Source organism: Zootoca vivipara, chromosome 6 (assembly GCF_965207765.1).
Source record: "Zootoca vivipara chromosome 6, rZooViv2.hap1.1, whole genome shotgun sequence".
Taxonomy (NCBI): domain Eukaryota; kingdom Metazoa; phylum Chordata; class Lepidosauria; order Squamata; family Lacertidae; genus Zootoca; species Zootoca vivipara.
Genome location: NC_142589.1, coordinates 3,931,243 through 3,949,820, shown reverse-complemented (window position 1 = coordinate 3,949,820; position 18,578 = coordinate 3,931,243). Strand labels below are relative to the sequence as shown.

Here is an 18,578-nt window from a genome sequence, read left to right as displayed (position 1 = left end):
AAGCCTACCCTCCAATTTTCTGGGGACAGTGGTATTGGCATTATGGTTGGCCAGGGAAGCCATGGTGGGAACTCCCAGTACTTAACAGAAAACACTCATTCACTAAAGGTTTGCCCACATTTCCTCTTGTTCAGATGGCGACTGTGACCGTTCTCTTGAAACCAGCTTGGGGCCTTCATGGCAAATGCACAAACAACCAGCATTTCTCATGAAGGAATTCCACGGGAAGTGTCTCCTTGGGCAAATTGTTGAGAGTCATCAGAAGTCCAAATCTGCTTTGCTGCAACTGGATTCTGTTGCTCCTCAGCCTTCGTCAACAAGCATGTGCAGCATTCAGATAAATGATACGTCATTTGAAGATGGCAGTAATCCGGCTCCTCCTGCCTCTGCAATGCTATGGTTGATAGTGAGAGAGAGGCTTTTTCTACAGGAGTGGAAGGTTTTATACGCTTAGCTACGAAGTGAATAAAAAAAGCCACTGGCTCCACTGAGAGATGTCCCACTGAAATCCATGAGCCTTCAGAGGAAAAGACCAGCAGGTTCAATTGGAAGGAACTGCTGCAGACCACAGGAAAGTTCTGACTGAAGACATCCAAGTCCAAAAATGATACTGTTCCTCCATCCAAGGAGCTAAAGTTCTAATAAGTTCCTTTGTTCCCGCAGACTTTTAAAGTCCTATTTATTTCCATGTTGCTTGGATGGATCTTAAGCTGGAGATCTAAGGTCATCATGGCACATGACCAAGCAGGATGGAATGTCACAAATTGTCTACTTTTCTGATGCTAAATGTATATATATATATATATATATATATATATATATATATATATACACACACACACACACACACACATACATACAAAGGACCCTCCGTTCCTGGGACTATAGAGTGGTCTCGCTGCCCATGTCCCGAGGGTGCTTTTCTGTGTCAGTGTCTTCATAATCTGACTCCATCTCTATCTTCACCTGGGGCACGGCACAGATGGGATTCCGAGAGTAATTAAATGCAGGAGAAGATGGGCAGGAAATCTTCAGGTGAAGTGTAATACTGGAAGAAAAGCAGGAAGGAAGGAGTTAGTTGGCCAGACCATTGCAGCCAAGGAATTCAATTCTACTCTACTCAGGCCTGGTTGCCCCTCTGCCTGTCAGCTCATCATGCGGCACATCTGAACAAACCCCCTTTCCACACCTCTCTTACGGACCCTGAAGACTCACGAAACAGCTGCTACCTGATGCCCTCTTGGCTCCCTGGCCCACAGTTCAAATCCTTTCTCATCTTGCCACTTCCTCCTGGGCTGACCATGATGGCGGCGGCGGCAGAGTCGGGTCCAGCCCTGCTTTTTGGCTTGGCCAAAGCTGCCCTTTCTGGGTGCTGCTCTTCAGCCCATTGCTGCTTTGCTCCAGTTCCTCTGGTCATCCTGTGCTCTCTGGCTCTCTCTCTGCCTTGTTGCACAGGCTCTCTCCTCACTCTAAGGACAGTGAGGTTCCTTCCAGTTGCCTCACTGTCATTGTCCTTTTCCTCATCCCTTCTCCTTCACTTAAACATTCCTCATACCTCCGTTGGCTTGACCTTGGCTGCCTTGCCAATTATTGAATTTATTTACTTATTTTATAGCCCACTTTTTCCTCGAGGAGCTCAAGGTGGTATACATGGTTCTTCTCCCCTCTTTTCATTTAATCCCCACAACAACTCTGTGAGGGAGGTTAGGCTGAGAGGCAGTGACTGGCCCAAGGTCACAAGCAGTGAGCTTAATGGCCAAGTGGCAATTTGAACCCTGATCTCCCAGGTCCTAGTCCAACACTCTAACCCAGGGGACAGCAAACTTTTTTCAGCAGGGGGCCGGTCCACTGTCCCTCAGACCTTGTGCCCCACAAATAACCCAGAGATGCATTTTAAATAAAAGGACACATTCTACTCATGTAAAAACACGCAGATTCCCTGACCGTCCATGGGCCGGATTTAGAACATGATTGGGCCAGATCTGGCCCCCGGGCCTTAGTTTGCCTAACCATGCTCTAACCTACACTGCAATAGCCCTCCCTCCCTCCTTCCCTCCCAAGATGTCTTTCCAGCTTTTCAGCTGGCACAGCAACACTGTTTGTGCACTTGCTTTGACTCAGAGCCAAATGGACCAGTTTTTATGTCATGTCACTGAAGTTGACTTGAAAACATTAGTTGTTCCATGAAATGCTCACATACCATATTTTTATTATGCCAATCTGTGCTGCAAGACAGTGTGGTATGGTAGTCTAGAACAGGCATAGGCAACCTTGGCTCTCCAGATGTTTTGGAACTACAACACCCATGATCCCTGACCACTGGCCCTGTTAGCTAGGGATCATGGGAGTTGTAGTTCCAAAACATCTGGAGAGCCAAAGTTGCCTATGCCTGGTCTAGAAGATGGAGGGTTGGGGACCCTCTGAAAATCCCCACTTGGACATGTTCACCTGGATGAATTGCTCTCCAATTTGTGTGCTGTTTCAAATTTACACATTTCATTGTGTAAATCAGTGCCATGACTGCTTAACATTGTAGGGCAGGCATAGGCAAACTTGGCCCTCCAGATGTTTTGGGACTACAGTTCCCATCATCCCTAGCTAACAGGACCAGTGGTCAGGGATGATGGGAGTTGTAGTCCCAAAACATCTGGAGGGCTGAGTTTGCCTATGCAAAGTAAGTAAGAGATGGCAAAACCCTTTGCAAATTGAAAAGGGGTATAGCAATGAGGCATTTAATTGCTACCTCCTTTATAATTAATAATCTTCCTATTCTTAATTCCCCTTTATCAGGGATTTCCCCCCTCATTGGAACTCACCAGAACTCAGCCATTGCCATTACAAGAGAACAAAGGTGGTGTTCATGCTGAGTTACAGTAAATCTTTTTCTAGAAAAACAGCACTGCCCCTTCTATCCTCATCTTCTTCTGCTTTCTGCTCGCCAGATCTGGAGGATTCTCTGTTTGCATTTCCTTACGTTAAAGTAGGAAGACTATCAGCTGACCAAGTGTGTTGTTTACCTGCGATCCAGGTCTGACCCGTTAGGAGATGTATCAGAACGCAAAGCTGCAGCTGGAAGACTTCTTTCCTGCAGAGAAACAGAGATGGCTATGAAACTGTTTCAAGGCAGGGGAGGAGGAAAGCATGACATGAGCAAGAGAGAGGAGGAAGAGCTGCAGAAGGAAAGGCTCGGCTTGTTTGCAACCAAGTTCTCATCACCCATCCCAAGGTGCCTCCATCCATCACTGACCACTTTCTTGGAAGGAACTGTTTAGTGGAAAAGGATTTTGGATTGAATGAAATTTGTATACCCGGCCCTGCCCTGAACCAATTTTAGTAGAACTGTGTTCTTCCAATAGTCTTTTACCAGCAGTGGCTTGAAGCCACCCCAAAATGCAAAAGCCCCACCCCACCCCTCTGGCTCTGGGAGTGAGAACATGACACACCATGAGATTTCTGGGAGCTCATGACCTCTGGGCCCCTGCTGGCACCCCCACTTCCAGAAATTAACATGGGGCACAAGCAATCCACCTGTGCAAGCCCAACTGAAGTGAGTGCGGCCCCCTGCTGCTCTGCCCCAGCTCCCACCCCTCTCAACGGGACTACTGGCAGCTGCTGGACTGTTGGGCAGACTTTGCCCTCAAAGCACCACACTGGTTAGACACCCACTCTGCTGCCACCGGTAACAGCATCCAAAATCTGCTGCCTCTCACCTTGCTCATGGTAGGGCGGCCTCTGGTGACTCCACTGAACTGGAGCCTTCTTGCAGGAAAAAAGTGAAGTGTGTATATCAGACATAGGCATCGTACGGAAGACAGGCATTGACGAGTCCTGAGTAATCCAGAACACTCTTCACCATGGCTCTTCTGAATGCTCTTCTGCTCATCTCAGAGAGGCAGCGCGTCGGTTTTTGCACTGGGTTTATCAACCTGCCCTTTCCAAAAAGGCTCATAGGGTGGCTGGTGGGTGATTTACTGGCCACAGCTCAGGATCCTCCCCCAAATCCTTTCAAGTGCATAAGGGCCTAACACTATGTATTCCACCCAAGAGCATAGAATCATAGAGTTGGAAGAGACCACAAGGGCCATCCAGTCCAACCCCCTGCCAAGCAGGAAACACTATCAAAGCATTCTTGGCATATGCCTGTCAAGCCTCTGCTTAAAGACCTCCAAAGAAGGAGACTCCACCACACTCCTTGGCAGCAAGTTCCACTGCCAAACAGCTCTTACTGTCAGGAAGAGAGCAGGATGAGAGCTGGAAAGGCTGTTCCAGGCAGAGTGCACCTCTTTCTCCACCATCCACTGCCTCTCCCACTTCCAAGCTTTCCCTCCCAATGGGTTTCAAATGCCTCTTTGCCTCCCCAAGAGAAACAAAGCTCTGCCCAGCTGATGGATTTACTGCTGAGGAACTGGACAATAGTCTTCTGAAAAGTGTTGTAGTGCAGAACTTCATTTCCTGCAACTAGAAACAAAGGACTGGCCATCAGTATTACCCAGGATAGGCTGCAAAATGCACCTATGAAGTCCTCCTGAGATAAAGCCACAAAACCTATTTGCATTACAGCCTGCACAGGAGTTTAGTGTGCGATTGGTGCTGCTGATTCATGTAAGCAGCCTACAGGTTCCACATTACATCGCTGGCATCATAATGTCACAGCCTGTATTTCCCTCTATTTAATATGAATTTACTCGTTTCATGGAAAATCTGATAAGTTTTTTCCCCTTCCCATTTTAAAATGTTCCTCAGTACCCATTAGTGATATTCAAATGACCCCATTTGCAGTATCTTCTGCCTGGAGGCAGCCCAGGATAGTTTTGTGGCAAGAAAGATTGTATCCAGTGTCAGCAACAAGAGATTTAAAGTTGTTCTCGAAATCCTGAACATCCCTAGGATCACTGTGAGCCAGCTAAATGCTCATAATATCTCCAAACTGCAATCTCTAAATGGCAACCTGGAGTATCACTGGGTGTGTTCCAAGTGCTTAGATCCAGCCAGAGGCCTTAAAGTGGTGCCTCTGCAGAGCCCTACTGCACCATCATGTGAGCTGGATGTATGTTTAGCCTGGAGAAGAGGAGACGGAGAGGTGAAATGACAGCCATCTTCAAATAACAAAAGGAAGATGGAACAAACTTGTTTTCTGCTGCTCCAGAGTGCAAACCTCAAACCAAAGGATTCAAGTGACGAGAAAGGAGATTCTGTCTAAACATTAGGAAAGATTTTGTGATGGCAAGAGCTGTTTGACAGTGGAATGGACTACTTTGGAATGTGGTGGTCTCTCCATTGGAGGTCCCTTCCAACTCTACAATTCTGTGATTCTATGATCATGGCCTCAGAACCTTGTTGCTGGTGGGGAATGAGTTGAACCCATGGTCTAAAGGACCCTCCTAAAGGACCCTCCTCCTGCAAGTCAATAAACTGAGAGGCAAACTAGAAAATTAACTGCACCGGGGGGGGGGGGTTTGAAGAACTGGGGGCAGAGAATACCCTAAAAGCACCCAAATGCTCCGTCTGTCTCCTTATCCCCACCCTGCAAACATGCACACATTACTTCAAGCTGCAACGTGAACTCAAGTTATGTCTCATTCTCACCATGGGTTAGTGTGATTAGTAACCAACAAAAGATAAAGCCCCACTGAAATGAAGGGGAAATATGCAAGAAGACAGGCCTTCTCCTCTTCTTGGCCAGTTCCAGTTCAGTTCAGTGGCTCTTGTGTTTCTGGACAATCATGTCCAAAGGTTTTTAAGTTGCTGAGTTAGCTGTTAATTAAATATCTGACAGAGTGTGAGCATGTTACTTACTGGAAATGCAATGCATACTGTTTTGGGGTTCAGATGGGACAGGGTCCAGTGGGATGGTTATGACAGAGGGACTGGGGAGCTTGGGCTGGGAGAAAAGGGGAAAGAGAGACAGTGAACAAGTCCAGGTTCAGGGCAGACACAACACCCAACCCAAAGGAAAACACATACAATCTGAGTATTTGGAATACTGTACATCGCATCCTCCACAAGGTAGACTCAGATTCATATTAGAGGCTGGGCAGAAAATCAGCCAAGTTACCATGGCTTTTCCAAAGCACTTCTCATAATAAATTAAAACTCTTTCACAGGGACTGTAGTAATGTTGTTTCAGTTTGAAAATTTTAGTCACTCAAAAACAAACTAAGTAAAAAAAAAACCTCAACAAACTTGGTAAGCAATTCATTGCTGGGGCACTCAATTGTCATGTGTATTAAATTGTTGAAATATTCTTTCTTTTAAAAAAAGTTAAATAGCATACATTTAAACATACTAGATGTACACCAGGTCTTTGAACTTGCATTGCTTTAGTTTCTGGTGCTTAAGAACATCAGAAGAGCCTGCTGGATCAGGCCAAAGTGGGCCCATCTAGTCCAGCACCCTGTTCTCACAGCAGCCAGCCACATACCTGTGGGAAACCCGGAAACAGGACCTGAGCACAAGAGCAAGAGCCGCCAGTTGTGGAGGCAGAGCAGAGCCATCCTGGCTAGTAACCATTGATAGCCCTCTCCTCCAGGAATTTGTCTAACCTTCTTTTAAAGCCATCCAAATCGGAGGCCATCCTGTAGGAGCAAGTTCCATGATTTAGCTCTGCACTGAGTGAAGAAGCACTTTCTTATGTGGAAATACTATATATGTGGCAATGGATCTCAAATGGTACAAAGAGGTAGGCCCTCCGTAATGCTTCTTTTCAGAGAAGAACTGCTCCTTGCGTTGACTTTAACGAGTGCCAATGCAGACCATTTAATGCAGGGGTCAGCAAACATTTTCAGCAGGGGGCCGGTCCACTGTCCCTCAGACCTTGTGGGGGCCCGACTATATTTTGAAAAAAACAATGAACGAATTCCTATGCCCCACAAATAACCCAGAGATGCATTTTAAATAAAAGGACACATTCTACTCATGTAAGAACACGCTGATTCCTGGACTGTCCGTGGGCCGGATTTAGAAGGCAATTGGGCCAGATCTGGCCCCCGGGCCTTAGGTTGCCTACCCATGGATTAAATGGGTCTGGCTGGCAAGAAAGAAACATGTCCCACCACACTGCCCCCAAGCGTCACGGACACACCTCGTCACTGCTATCATCCTCCCCTTTGTTGCCTTTCTTCTTTTTCTTCTTCTTGTCCTCCTCCTTCTTCTTATCCTTTTCAGGGATGATGTTATCAATCCATGCGAGGTCATGTTGGGAAAAGACAAGGTCTAGCATCTTCCGGACTAAAATCAAGGCTAAAATCTAAAAGGAGAGAGAGAGGGGAAAAAAAGAGAAAGAGAGAGAAAGAAAGGAAAACAAAAACTCACCAAGACAAGGCTCAAATAATCTAGCATGAAGACTATGAGTTGTTTAGAATCCAAGTACTCAAAGTGCAATGAATGAGATCAAATTTCAGTGGGTTACAGGTTGATTCCTTGCAGGGGCTGATTCTGTGGCAGACCTGGGTTGGTGTAGAAGCAGCAGCAAGAGGAGAACTCCTGGCCCTGATACTGGCAGGCCAAATTCTTTGGAGGTGATGCAATTTGGAGTGGGAGTTCATTCATGTTTCTTACTCCTTGCTCAAAGTTTCACATGTGGAAGGCACGGAAAGGCTGGGTTTGGGCCTGGCACTTTCCAGCTCTTAGGTGGAACCATTTCTCTTTTGCACCCTGACTCAGACAAAGAGATGGTCTACAGATTAACTGCTTCCCATCCCACAGAAACAGATATATATTTCTCTCTCTGGACAGAAGTTGGCATTCACTGCTTAATTTCATCCAACAACCTGGAGTCCTGGTTTGGTCTACAACTCCCACCAGTGCTGGCTGGGGCTGTTCGGAGTTGTAGCCCAAAATATCTGAAGGGCACCAGGCTGGGGAAAGTTGCTTTCTTTTTTATGCAATAACTTTTATTGGTTTTGTAAATGAACACAAACTGTAAAATAACAAATCCATATACTGTAAAGAGATTCTCTGAATCTCGAGACTTCCCCCCATCCCCTCCATGGGGTCTTCATTTTAAACATCTACAGCTGCATATTCAGCCATACTCCAATTTTTATATCAAACCATATTTTCCATAATATTTTTACACTATAAGTGAGTCAAAATCCTGGGAAAGTTGCTTTCTTTAGTAACAAAAGAAATCTGAATAAGACACATTTTGGGCAACAGATCATTGGCTTTGTGGGTGGATGTGCACATCCCAGAACCTTCTCCCAGTGGGCCCTAGAACAGGAGACAACAGTGAACATAGCTGCCTACCATCACAGGGAAGATTATGGCTGCCACAGTGGATTTCAGGATCCAGAGAACAGCCAGGCAGACAATCTGAACCATGGTGAACAGGTGGATTCGCCGGAGGGGGACATGCCTTAGGTAGACGTAATCAGGCTGGTGTTTGGCTGGCATCAGGAAGAGCTTGCAGCGATCCCAAAACTGTTCAAGGAAACGGAAGGAAGGCATGAAGACTAGTTCTGGGGGGTGGCCAGTGAAGAGGAGGGGCAAAGATGTTGAAGCAATCATTGAGGGTTTTGTTAAATGCGAACAATGTACAGTGGAACCTCGGGTTACGTACCGTCCTCCTTCGGGTAATGAGCTCCGCTAACCCAGAAGTTCGCTAACCCCGAGTTGCGAACTTTGCAAGCGGAAGTCATGCGGCAGCAGCGGGAGGCCCCATTAGCGAAAGCTCGCCTCATGTTAAGAACGGTTTTGGCTTAAGAACGGACCTCTGGAACAAATCAAGTTTGTAACTGGAGGTACCACTGTACAAGGATCTGTGCTAAGCACAGAATTTTATAAAGTCCATTTTCTGTGGGCTGCTGTCAGGGCTGGCTCAGATGCAGGTCAGCACTCAAATGCAGAAATGACCAGGAAGCTTAATTCTTTATTCAAGGAAACACAGGGAACCCTCAAGGCAGGAGCAGCACAGTTGCCAGGACTGATGGTTCCTGCTTCCCGCTTCTCCCTAAAACCACTCCTCCTCCAGAGGCTGCCAACACAGATGTAAGCTATGGTGGGAGGGAACTTTGCCCGCTTGGCCTTTTCAGGAAGAGGCAGAAGCTGCGGACTGTGAGGCTAATCATCTCCATGGCCGGCAACTGCCTTCTTCCTCCCTGCCTCCTTTCCGACTTTGTAATATACAGTGGTACCTCTGGTTGCGGACACGATCTGTTCTGGGGTGCTGTTTGCACCCCAAAAAGTCCGTAACCAGACTGGTGCTTCTGCACATGTGCAAAGCGTGATAGAGCACTTCTGCGCATGCGTGAACCGCGCAGAATGCTTCTGCCCATGCGTGCGCTGCGAAACCTGGAAGTAAACACTTTCAGGTTTGCTGCGTTCTTATCCCGAAAAAACGCAGCGTGAAGCGTTTGCAAGAAGAGGTACAACTGTACCACCATATCATGAAGTTTAGCTGGCTGCTTATTACTATATTGGAAAGCAGATATCACCCAGCCCTAATGCATAGCTCTACGTGTTCTTGGAGGTAACGGGGGGGGGGAGGGGAGCCTAATACAGCAAGACAGGCAAGCTCCTGGGAAGCTTCCCGCCCAGAGTCTGAACCACTGTCTGCCCTTGGCTCTTCCCTCTCGCTCGCTCACGCCTGTTGCTTCTTCAGCAGCCTACCATTCCTCCCCTCCTTTGTCTTCTGACTGTCCTCAGTGCCCCACCACCATCCCCAGACCTTTGTCCTCTGGGCTTCCCTAGGGGATTCGCCAGCTGGTGCCTCCCCCAACTCCTCCCCACCCAGCCAGTCCCTGGCAGCTTGATAGTGGGGCTGGCATCAATAGTTCACCTGCACCTCAGCTGCAGCCCCACGGACAAGGATCCCCTGGGCTTGGTGCAGTAAGGAGATGGGCTCCCTGAAGCAGGTGGGCCTGTGGATGGTACCTTGCCCACAAAACCCTGCAGAAACGTAGCCTACACCTTTCTGAGCAAACTATCCCATTGCTGAGTAGAAACCTGGCCACTTACGCAATAACCTGAGTGGGTAGATATAGGTGGTGATTGCCAAAATCATTATGAAGTTGCCAGAACAATTCACATTCCTACCTGGATGCCATTTAGCGAGGCCACTCCCATGTAGAGGAAGACTCCATAGAGCACAGGCATTGGGATGTACTATGGAGAGAGAGAGAGAGAGAAGGCAGGTGAGGCTTCCTCTTTATCAGACATCTCCACAAATGCTATTGCAAGGGCTGCTAAGGCATGTTCCCTCGAGTAATCTACCTTTTCAATGATGAGTCACTGAAGGCTGCAACACTATGAATGCTCACTTGTGAGTAAGATCTTTTGAACATGGCAGGATTTATATCTGAGTAAGTATGTATATATATATATATATATATATATATATATATATATATATATATATATGGTTGAACTGAAATTAATCTGATGTAGATGTTCCGATTGGGCCAAAGTTTTGGATAAAAATAAGAAACCACATGCTAAGCCTATGCCTAAGATGATGACAAAAATCTCTGGAATGTGTTACCTTTAGAATAGGAGCCAGGAAGACAGATATCCCAGTCAGAACAAAGACAACGATTCCCGTGACTCTCTGCTCCCTGAAAAAGAACAGAAGCAGTGAAATTGAGGATTCAACTGTTACCACATTCTCTGTTTGTGGTTCACCATAATCTACAGCACAGCCCCATGAATGTTGACTTGGACAGCATTCAGTGGAGCTTACCTACAGGTAAGTGTGCACAGGATACAGCCTAAAACTCTTGTGATGCTCTACTAGAGGTCATCACTGTGCATGGACCGGTTCTTCCCATGCCTAGCATAAGCACAGTTAAGAGTGCCTGTTGGTGTATGGCTGAGAAGTGATCTACAAATTTAGTAACAAACAAACAAGCAAGCAAACAAACAAACAAACAAACAAACAAACAGACAGACATTGTTGTACTGTTGACTCGAATGGCAGAACTGCATAGGATTCTGCTTACATTATGCTGATGGCAGGCCAGGTTTAGTGGCCACTGGCATAACAGGACCATTGAACTGAGATCTATGCAAGGTGAACAGGAGGCAGCCAGAAACACAGTCTGGTGAACTGCAAGATGTGTAACAGGCCTGCTATAATAATATGCTCCCCCAAAACCCACATGGTCAAGGAGGAATTTATGTAGAACACTGTTACATTGCGCTTCTATTTACAGGTCAGTTCAAGGAAGCCTCACCTCACTCCCAGGAACTGAGGCTGCTCTCCTGGTGCACTGGTCTCTGTCTCCATCTTTAAGCTGTCAATGTGTGCGATGGAAATGACTGTGGCTGCTACATACCATGGTAGCCCCATGAATGAACAGATCGCCATAAGGACGCCCACCCAAAAGAGGTCCAGGTGATAGCCAGCAGCTTTCTGAAACAAAAGGGCACACTGTTTTCATAGAAGGAACTGGATTCTACCCTTTTAGCCAAAGAAGGTCTCAATATAACTGACACATTAAAAGCATTTGTGCCAACTTATCTGTCTGAAAAACTAGAGAAATCGAAGATTAAGGATTAAGCCAGAAGTATGGTCAGGTATAACAATGGGGAAAAAGAGCTGTGATAACTCCTGTCTGCAGCAAAGTGGCAGAGCATCTGTTTTGAATACAGAAAGTTTAATCTCCAGCATCTCAAGGTAAAGCTGGGAACAATACACAGGACACACAACAGGGACCTCTAAAGGGTCAGCTAAGCCACAAAATTGGGCTGGAGCAAAAGAAAATGTATGGATTGCTATTAAAATTGATATAAAATAGAATTCAAGTTTAATCTTCCCCAACATTTAAAGATACATAAACAATGAATGAAATAATTATAAGGTAAAAGGTAAAAAGGTAAAGGACCCCTGGGCAGTTAAGTCCAGTCAAAAGCGACTATGGTGTTGTGGCGCTCATCTAGCTTTCAGGCTGAGGGAGCCGGTGTTTGTCCACAGACAGTTTTCCGGGTCATGTGGCCAGCAGGACTAAACCGCTTCTGGCGCAATCGAACACTGTGACAGAAACCAAAGCGCAATGAAACACCATTTACCTTCCCGCCACAGCAGTACCCATTTATCTACTTGCACTGGCATGCTTTCAAACTGCTAAGTTGGCAGAAGCTGGGACAGAGCAACGGGAGCTCACTCCGTCACAGGGATTTGAACCATTGACCTTCTGATCGGCAAGCCCAAGAGGCTCAGTGATTTAGACCACAGCGCCACCTGCGCCCCTAATAATTATAAACACAGCAATAATAAAATGAATGCTGCAGGCTACGGGCATTTCAACCCACAAGGGGTCTTCCACAGCAGCCAATAAAGAAAGAAATTACAGAGTTGTTGCCAGAAGTAAACATTTGACTGATCTAAACAGATACGGTGAGCTGACCAATTGTTCCACCAAATAATTCTGCATGCAAGGGAAGCCTGGAGATGAATGGATTGATAGAGAACAGGCATTTTTCTACTGCCCGATCATGTATATTTCGAGGGCATTCTCCAGGGTTCTGAATATCAATTGTCATTCATGATACTGAATATGAATTGTTAACCCACATTCATCCTGGGTTGTATTTTAGAAATTTCACTCATTTTTTAATTGTATGTTTATATTTTCAGATTAACTTTCAGATTAAAGTTGAAATCTATGTTATATAAATCTTAGCAGCATTCCATATGCACCCTTCTGCTCACATACCATTTTCTGTCAGGGATGGGAAAGATTCCTGTGTGAAACCTGGGGAGCATGGAGTCTTTATGCAAGCTTGTGGATAAATGATCAAAGAGATTAATAGAAGGGGAAATGTTTCCCAAAGTGGGCAGTACTGCCCCCTGGGGGCAATGGGATTACTGAGAGGGGCGTTAAGAGCCAAGGGGTACTGGAGGTCTAAATGACTTTGAAAAATTGGCATCACTGGATCAATCCATCAATGTTGTTGCATAGTTTTAATGGGATTTTGCATAACTTCACAATTAATTGTAAGGGAAGATTATTCATTGCATTTATATCTCACCTTTTCTCCAATGAGCTCAAGGTGGTACACATGGTTTCCCCCCTGCCCATTTAGTCCCCCTGACAACCCTGTGAAGTAGGTTAGGCTGAGAGGCAGTGACTGGCCCCAAAGGTCACCCAGTGATTTACAGGATGGCCAGGTGGGAATTCAAACCCTGGTCCGGCACTCTTAACACCACACTGACAACTTCTACTTCTAGACTCCACAAAAATTGCTGGGATAGTCCAGTTCTTAGAGTGTGAGTCTCCTAATCTCAGGGCCATAGGTTCAAGCCTCACATTGGGCAAAAGAATCCTGCATTGCAGGGGGTTGGATAAGATCACCCTTTGGGTTTCTTCCAACTCTACAGTTCTTTGAATCTATGAATTTTATTATCTTTCTTAGTCGGTTGTGCAAACTGCTGTTCTGACTAATGCTTTTTATAGGGTAGGAGGGAGTGGAGATGAGTTTATGGAACCAAGGGGGCAGTGGCCCCCAAATATTTGGGAACCACTGGTATAGACAATACTGAGCTGGATGGACAAATGGTCTGACTTTGGATAAGGCAAAGTTCTATGTTCCTGGCCTTGTATACTGATCCTATCCCTTTCCTTTTCCAAATGAGCGGGCCTTTGAACTCCATGCCCACCATGACTCCATCATCAATGCCTTCTTCCAGGTTTCACAGCAGACAGTTTTCTCTCTCTCAGTGGGTTCAGCATTGGTGAACACCCAAGTTGCAAGGCAGGGAAAGGAAAGGAAAGCATACCCTGAGCTTGTGCTCCTTCCTGTTCACTATGACTGCTGTAATTTGCTGGTCCATGAAGATCAGGATGGTGACCAAGAGAGCAGGGAGCGCGCTGGCCAAGTAGATCCACCAGGGATTCTTGCCAAATGGGAACACAAACCATCCACGGTCTAAGCGAGTGGGCTGTAAATGCAGTTCAAGGGTAGAAGGTTACCTATCACCACATTATGAGTATGGCACACAAGACTGGCGGGAGGAGCCCTACATTTCTTGCATGCTGCCTTACAGCACAGGTCTGCCTTGCGTGGGAGGGCAATTTCTCTCTCACTTCAGATTTCAACATCAAAAGTGCTCAAATGGAAAGCAGAAATGTAGCTGGACAGGGGAAGCCATATAGCCTGGGAGCCCAAGATGGAGGGGATGTCAGGTGGCCCATGCAGGCCTATACAGTATCTTAAGACAAATTGAAACAAACAATAAGAAAGGTTGAAATGAATTGATTACTTCAGTGCAAATTTATCAGGGGGAAGGTGGAGGCACCGGGGCTATGGGCATGGGCAAGAAAATACTTGATTTAATTAAGTGAACAAAAAACATAGCTATCCCTGGATATTCTTCTTTTTCTGAATTCAGCAGTGCAGTTCTCCAACCAAATAACATGCACAGAAATATACATATTAGGGGAAAGTGTGGGCAGAAAGGCAGGTAGCCAAGAAAACAGAATAAAGGTATGTATTATGCTAGGGGAAATTGCCATACAAAAATGTGTATACTGGGCAAGATTGCATTAAAATGTGTATTTGAAATGAAATAGGAATGCAGACAATTTTTAATGAGGACTTCTTTAAAAATTGAAATTGATATGGAAATGTGAAGAACTAAATTTAACATGAGAAAAATGGAACTGCAAAGAAACGAAATTGACTAATTCATCCAGTTCTAGTTGGGGCAAGTTGGCGTTTTGATCTGATTCATTGATTTTACCTTAAAATCTGTAGGCACTTGTAGTTTTGGAGTATTCAGTCCAAAAAGACAATCAAGACCAACAAACATTAGTATGGACATGAAGATAGAGAAATCACTAATAAGCTTTCGGAGCTAGAAAAGTAGCAAAGGGAGAGAACACAAACCAGAAAGAAAGCAGAAAGTGGCCAGGTTAGAACATTCAATAAGAGAGAAAGAAAAGATTTCAGTTGAGAAATTGTTTTAAAACAAACAAACAAAATCTTATTCTACTTTGAAGGGAGAGAGAAGCATCATTTATGGACATTAGTTACAATACATTTTTCAGCACACTGGGGTCTGAATTAGGGCGACTGATGGTCCAGATCATTCTGCCCTCCCCAATCCCTTTCAAGCACAACTTGCTTTGCATGCTCCAAGTTCAGCATTCTCTGAGACATTGAAAATCCTACATGCAACTCTCAGACCAAACACTGATCTGTTTGTACTATATATATATATATATATATATATGGGCAAACCACATTTTCTCATGGACAACTTTGTGGGTGTTTCCAGAAAAATAATAATGTGAAACTGGAGGCAGAAGTGAGCAGATGTGACAAATGACTACTACACTCCAGCCACACAAATAAGTCAGGTGTATATAACTCTGACACACACATATCTCCAGGCAAGCTAGGAGCATCACTGTAGTTCAGAGACAGATTCCAGCCAGGCAAAAGCATTCAAGAAAAGGGTGCAGAGCAGGACCAGCAAGGGGCGTGACCCAGTGAGAGGGGCTGTGGTCTGATGAGAGTCCCAAAGGCTGAGCAGAGCTCTGTGTGGCACAGCATTTGACCCTGGGCTTGAGCAGGGGAAGTCCTTGATCTTTCAAATTTGACACCCCTGCCCTCTCGCCTTCTGTTCTGCATGAGCACTACCATCATGGTTGTGGCACCCTGTGCTGTCTCTCTTGGCTTGGCGCCATGTGTGTGGAAGTGGTTGCGCTGCCCTAAATCTGCCTCTGGCTTGAGGTTCCCCCCATTCCTGAGATATACCAGTTCCCTATGACTGTTGGTTGTTGTTCAAGTAACTGGGCCAGCCAACCACAAAGCAGTAACAAAACCTTGAAGCTACACATAGAAGTTTTTGGAAGAAGCAAGCAAAGGGGTGGAGCAGGGGAGCATTAGGAGATAAGAGCACATCAAAACCCACAAGGGAATCCGAACCTTAATTATACTGGGCACATGCAATTTGGGAGTTTCCAGTCCCAGACCGGCATCTATTCCACAGAAGAACAGGATGGAGAAGACAATGGAAAAATCAGCAATCAGGGCCCTGACCTAAAAAAAGAGGAGACAGGGTTTGGAAGGAAAAGGCAAGGGATCCTTGGCATCATTTTTGCTGCCACGCAGGTAAGCAGGAAGGGGAGCCATCTGCAGGTTTGCAGCTTCTGGGAGCTAGATGAGCAGACACACAGAGGTTTCAAGCTCAGGCTGGTTAAAGCAACTGGTTCACACCTCATTTTATTTCAGGTTCACACCCCATTGGCTCAGAAGAAATCATTGCCTTTTTTCTACATCAGGCATCCCCAAACTGCGGCCCTCCAGATGTTTTGGCCTACAACTCCCATGATCCCTAGCTAACAGGACCAGTGGTCAGGGATGATGGGAATTGTAGTCCAAAACATCTGGAGGGCCGAAGTTTGGGGATGCCTGTTCTACATAAATGTGCCTTCTCCTAGAGTTGGAAGTGCTTTTTCTTACTAAATTTGTGCAGCTGTTTTACACTGTTTGTAACCCTGCTTAGGGTGAAGAGCAGGCAAATAAATAAAATAATACAATTGTACCCAGCTTGATCTAGTTGGGGGGGGGGAGTGTTGGATAGAACTGATTAGCATGTAGCCTATAGTTTTTTGGGGGATCCAAACTGTTTTCCTCCTAATGAGACTCTTAATCTCTGGGTCATAGGTTTGAGCCCCATGTTGGGCAAAAAGATTCCTGCACTGGGCCCTCGGGATCCCTTCCAACTCTACACTTCTATGATCAATTGCCCCCCTTTGACCTGGTTCTGTGCCCCCTTGCAGAGCTCACTGGATTCAGACTTGGATGCAGGTCACTTTCCTGGTAGTATTTCTAGCGGATCAACTTGCATTTTGTGATTGAAAAGTTTTGCCTTTGGAGTACAGAGCTGTCTTCCCCTACTTGTTGCCCTCCAGATGTTTTGAATTACAATTCCCATCAGCTTCCAGCCATCTCAGCTGCGCTAGCTGGGGCTGATGGAAGTTGTAGTCCAATACACCTGGAGGGCACCAGCTTGGGGAAGGCTAGTTGAGAGGACATGTGGCTTTACTTACCTTTGTAGGAAAGTAGCGACTGAACTTGAATTTTTTCAGAGTCAAAGTCATGGAATAAGTCCCAAAGAAGAGAATGAAAGACATGAGGGCCAAGTCAGGGACGAATTTACAGGACTTCCCCACCAGACTTCCTCCATATTTCAGACATTCCTTTTTGCTCAGCTGGGTCCAGTCCAGAGCTGTTACATTAATAGGATTGTACTTGAAGGATGGAAGAAAACAAACAACAGTATTTTTAAGGATGCTAAACAATAATTTGTTTTCATTGTCAAGTAAAATGCTGTTAGTCTTAAAAGGCACAAATCTCTTGAATTTAGAAGATTAACATTCCTAATCACTATCCTGTCTGAAAAGCTTGTCAGAGGGAAGTGTAGAGTATATACTAGAAAATGAAATATTAGTAGTAGCAGAATTGACTGGTAATACAGTTTTTCAAGGTTGCACAAAGTTCTTTTGAAACTTTTGTTTTGCTTTGTACAGTGTTTTAATTCTTATTTATTTTATTTCATATTTCTTACTGGATTATTTTAACTTCATAATAAAGTCTTGAAAATGGAAGAAAAGCTATTTTGAAGATTATCACAATTAACATTCACAACCTTCTTCAACAAGTTTGACCTATCTAAAAACACTTTGGATTGCTCTGATTTATATGAGTAATCATACTCCATTCCTTTGCTATTTGTAATCCATGAAATAACACTATCAAATCCCATTAAAAAAAGCAGCTGCAGGGTTAGAAGGCAGATAAAGAGTGAAGAATCAACTCAAGCAATGCAAAATACCCACTGGGTGGCAGCAGTCACCATTGTTCAACTGGGTACCTGGAAATTTTGGTTGATTCACAGCACAGTTCTATGATTTAAACAACTTCTCAGGTGTGCTCAAGGGAGTTTGCTCCTGTGCTTGCCTCTGGCTGCCTGGTGCGTTTGTAGTTGATAGGAAATTTTAATTATGCCATCCTAGCTTGGGCTGATGACCATTGTAGTCTAAAACATCTGGGGGGTGGGGACTTAATCAAATCTTTTTTTCTCAGCCTAATCTACATGGTTTGTAGATTCACCCTGATATAGGTAAAGGTAAAGGGACCCCTCATCTCGCGCTATTGGCCGAGGGAGCCGGTATACAGCTTCCAGGTCATGTGGCCAGCATGACAAAGCTGCTTCTGGCGAACCAGAGCAGCACATGGAAACGCCGTTTACCTTCCTGCCGGAGCGGTACCTATTTATCTACTTGCACTTTGACATGCTTTCAAACTGCTAGGTTGGCAGGAGCTGGGACCGAGCAACGGCAGCTCACCCCGTCGCGGGGATTCAAACCGTCGACCTTCTGATCGGCAAGCCCTAGGCTCTGTGGTTTGACCCACAGCGCTGATATAAGATAAATGCACCTGATATAGGGTGCATTTAATCTGATATAGAATATGCATGTTTGTTTTGCTGTGTCAGGGCTGTTCCCAATGTCTTGCTTGTCCTTTGAAAACACTGGTCAGAAAGTGAAAAAGAAATGGCTGAATTCTCCCTTCTTTTATTCGTTTACATCTTAATAGATTTCTTTACTGTCCTTCACCCAGGGCCGGCT

The 18,578-nt window shown here is 45.4% G+C and overlaps 1 protein-coding gene across 1 annotated transcript in view; it reads right to left on the bottom strand.

Annotated features, from left to right (window-relative positions):
- Positions 1-849: 849 nt before the first annotated feature.
- SLC4A5 (solute carrier family 4 member 5) overlaps positions 850-18,578 on the bottom strand; it is an 87,581-nt gene continuing 69,852 nt past the window's right edge. Inside the window, exons 16-25 of the mRNA XM_088671447.1 lie at positions 16,998-17,198; positions 15,871-15,984; positions 13,718-13,879; positions 11,172-11,350; positions 10,481-10,553; positions 10,036-10,104; positions 8,248-8,421; positions 7,082-7,246; positions 3,018-3,085; positions 850-1,048 (exon numbers count right to left, since the gene is read on the bottom strand). Coding sequence (XP_088527573.1) covers positions 883-1,048; positions 3,018-3,085; positions 7,082-7,246; positions 8,248-8,421; positions 10,036-10,104; positions 10,481-10,553; positions 11,172-11,350; positions 13,718-13,879; positions 15,871-15,984; positions 16,998-17,198 — 1,371 coding nt within the window. The 3' untranslated portion in view covers positions 850-882. The remainder of the gene's footprint in view (positions 1,049-3,017; positions 3,086-7,081; positions 7,247-8,247; positions 8,422-10,035; positions 10,105-10,480; positions 10,554-11,171; positions 11,351-13,717; positions 13,880-15,870; positions 15,985-16,997; positions 17,199-18,578) is intronic.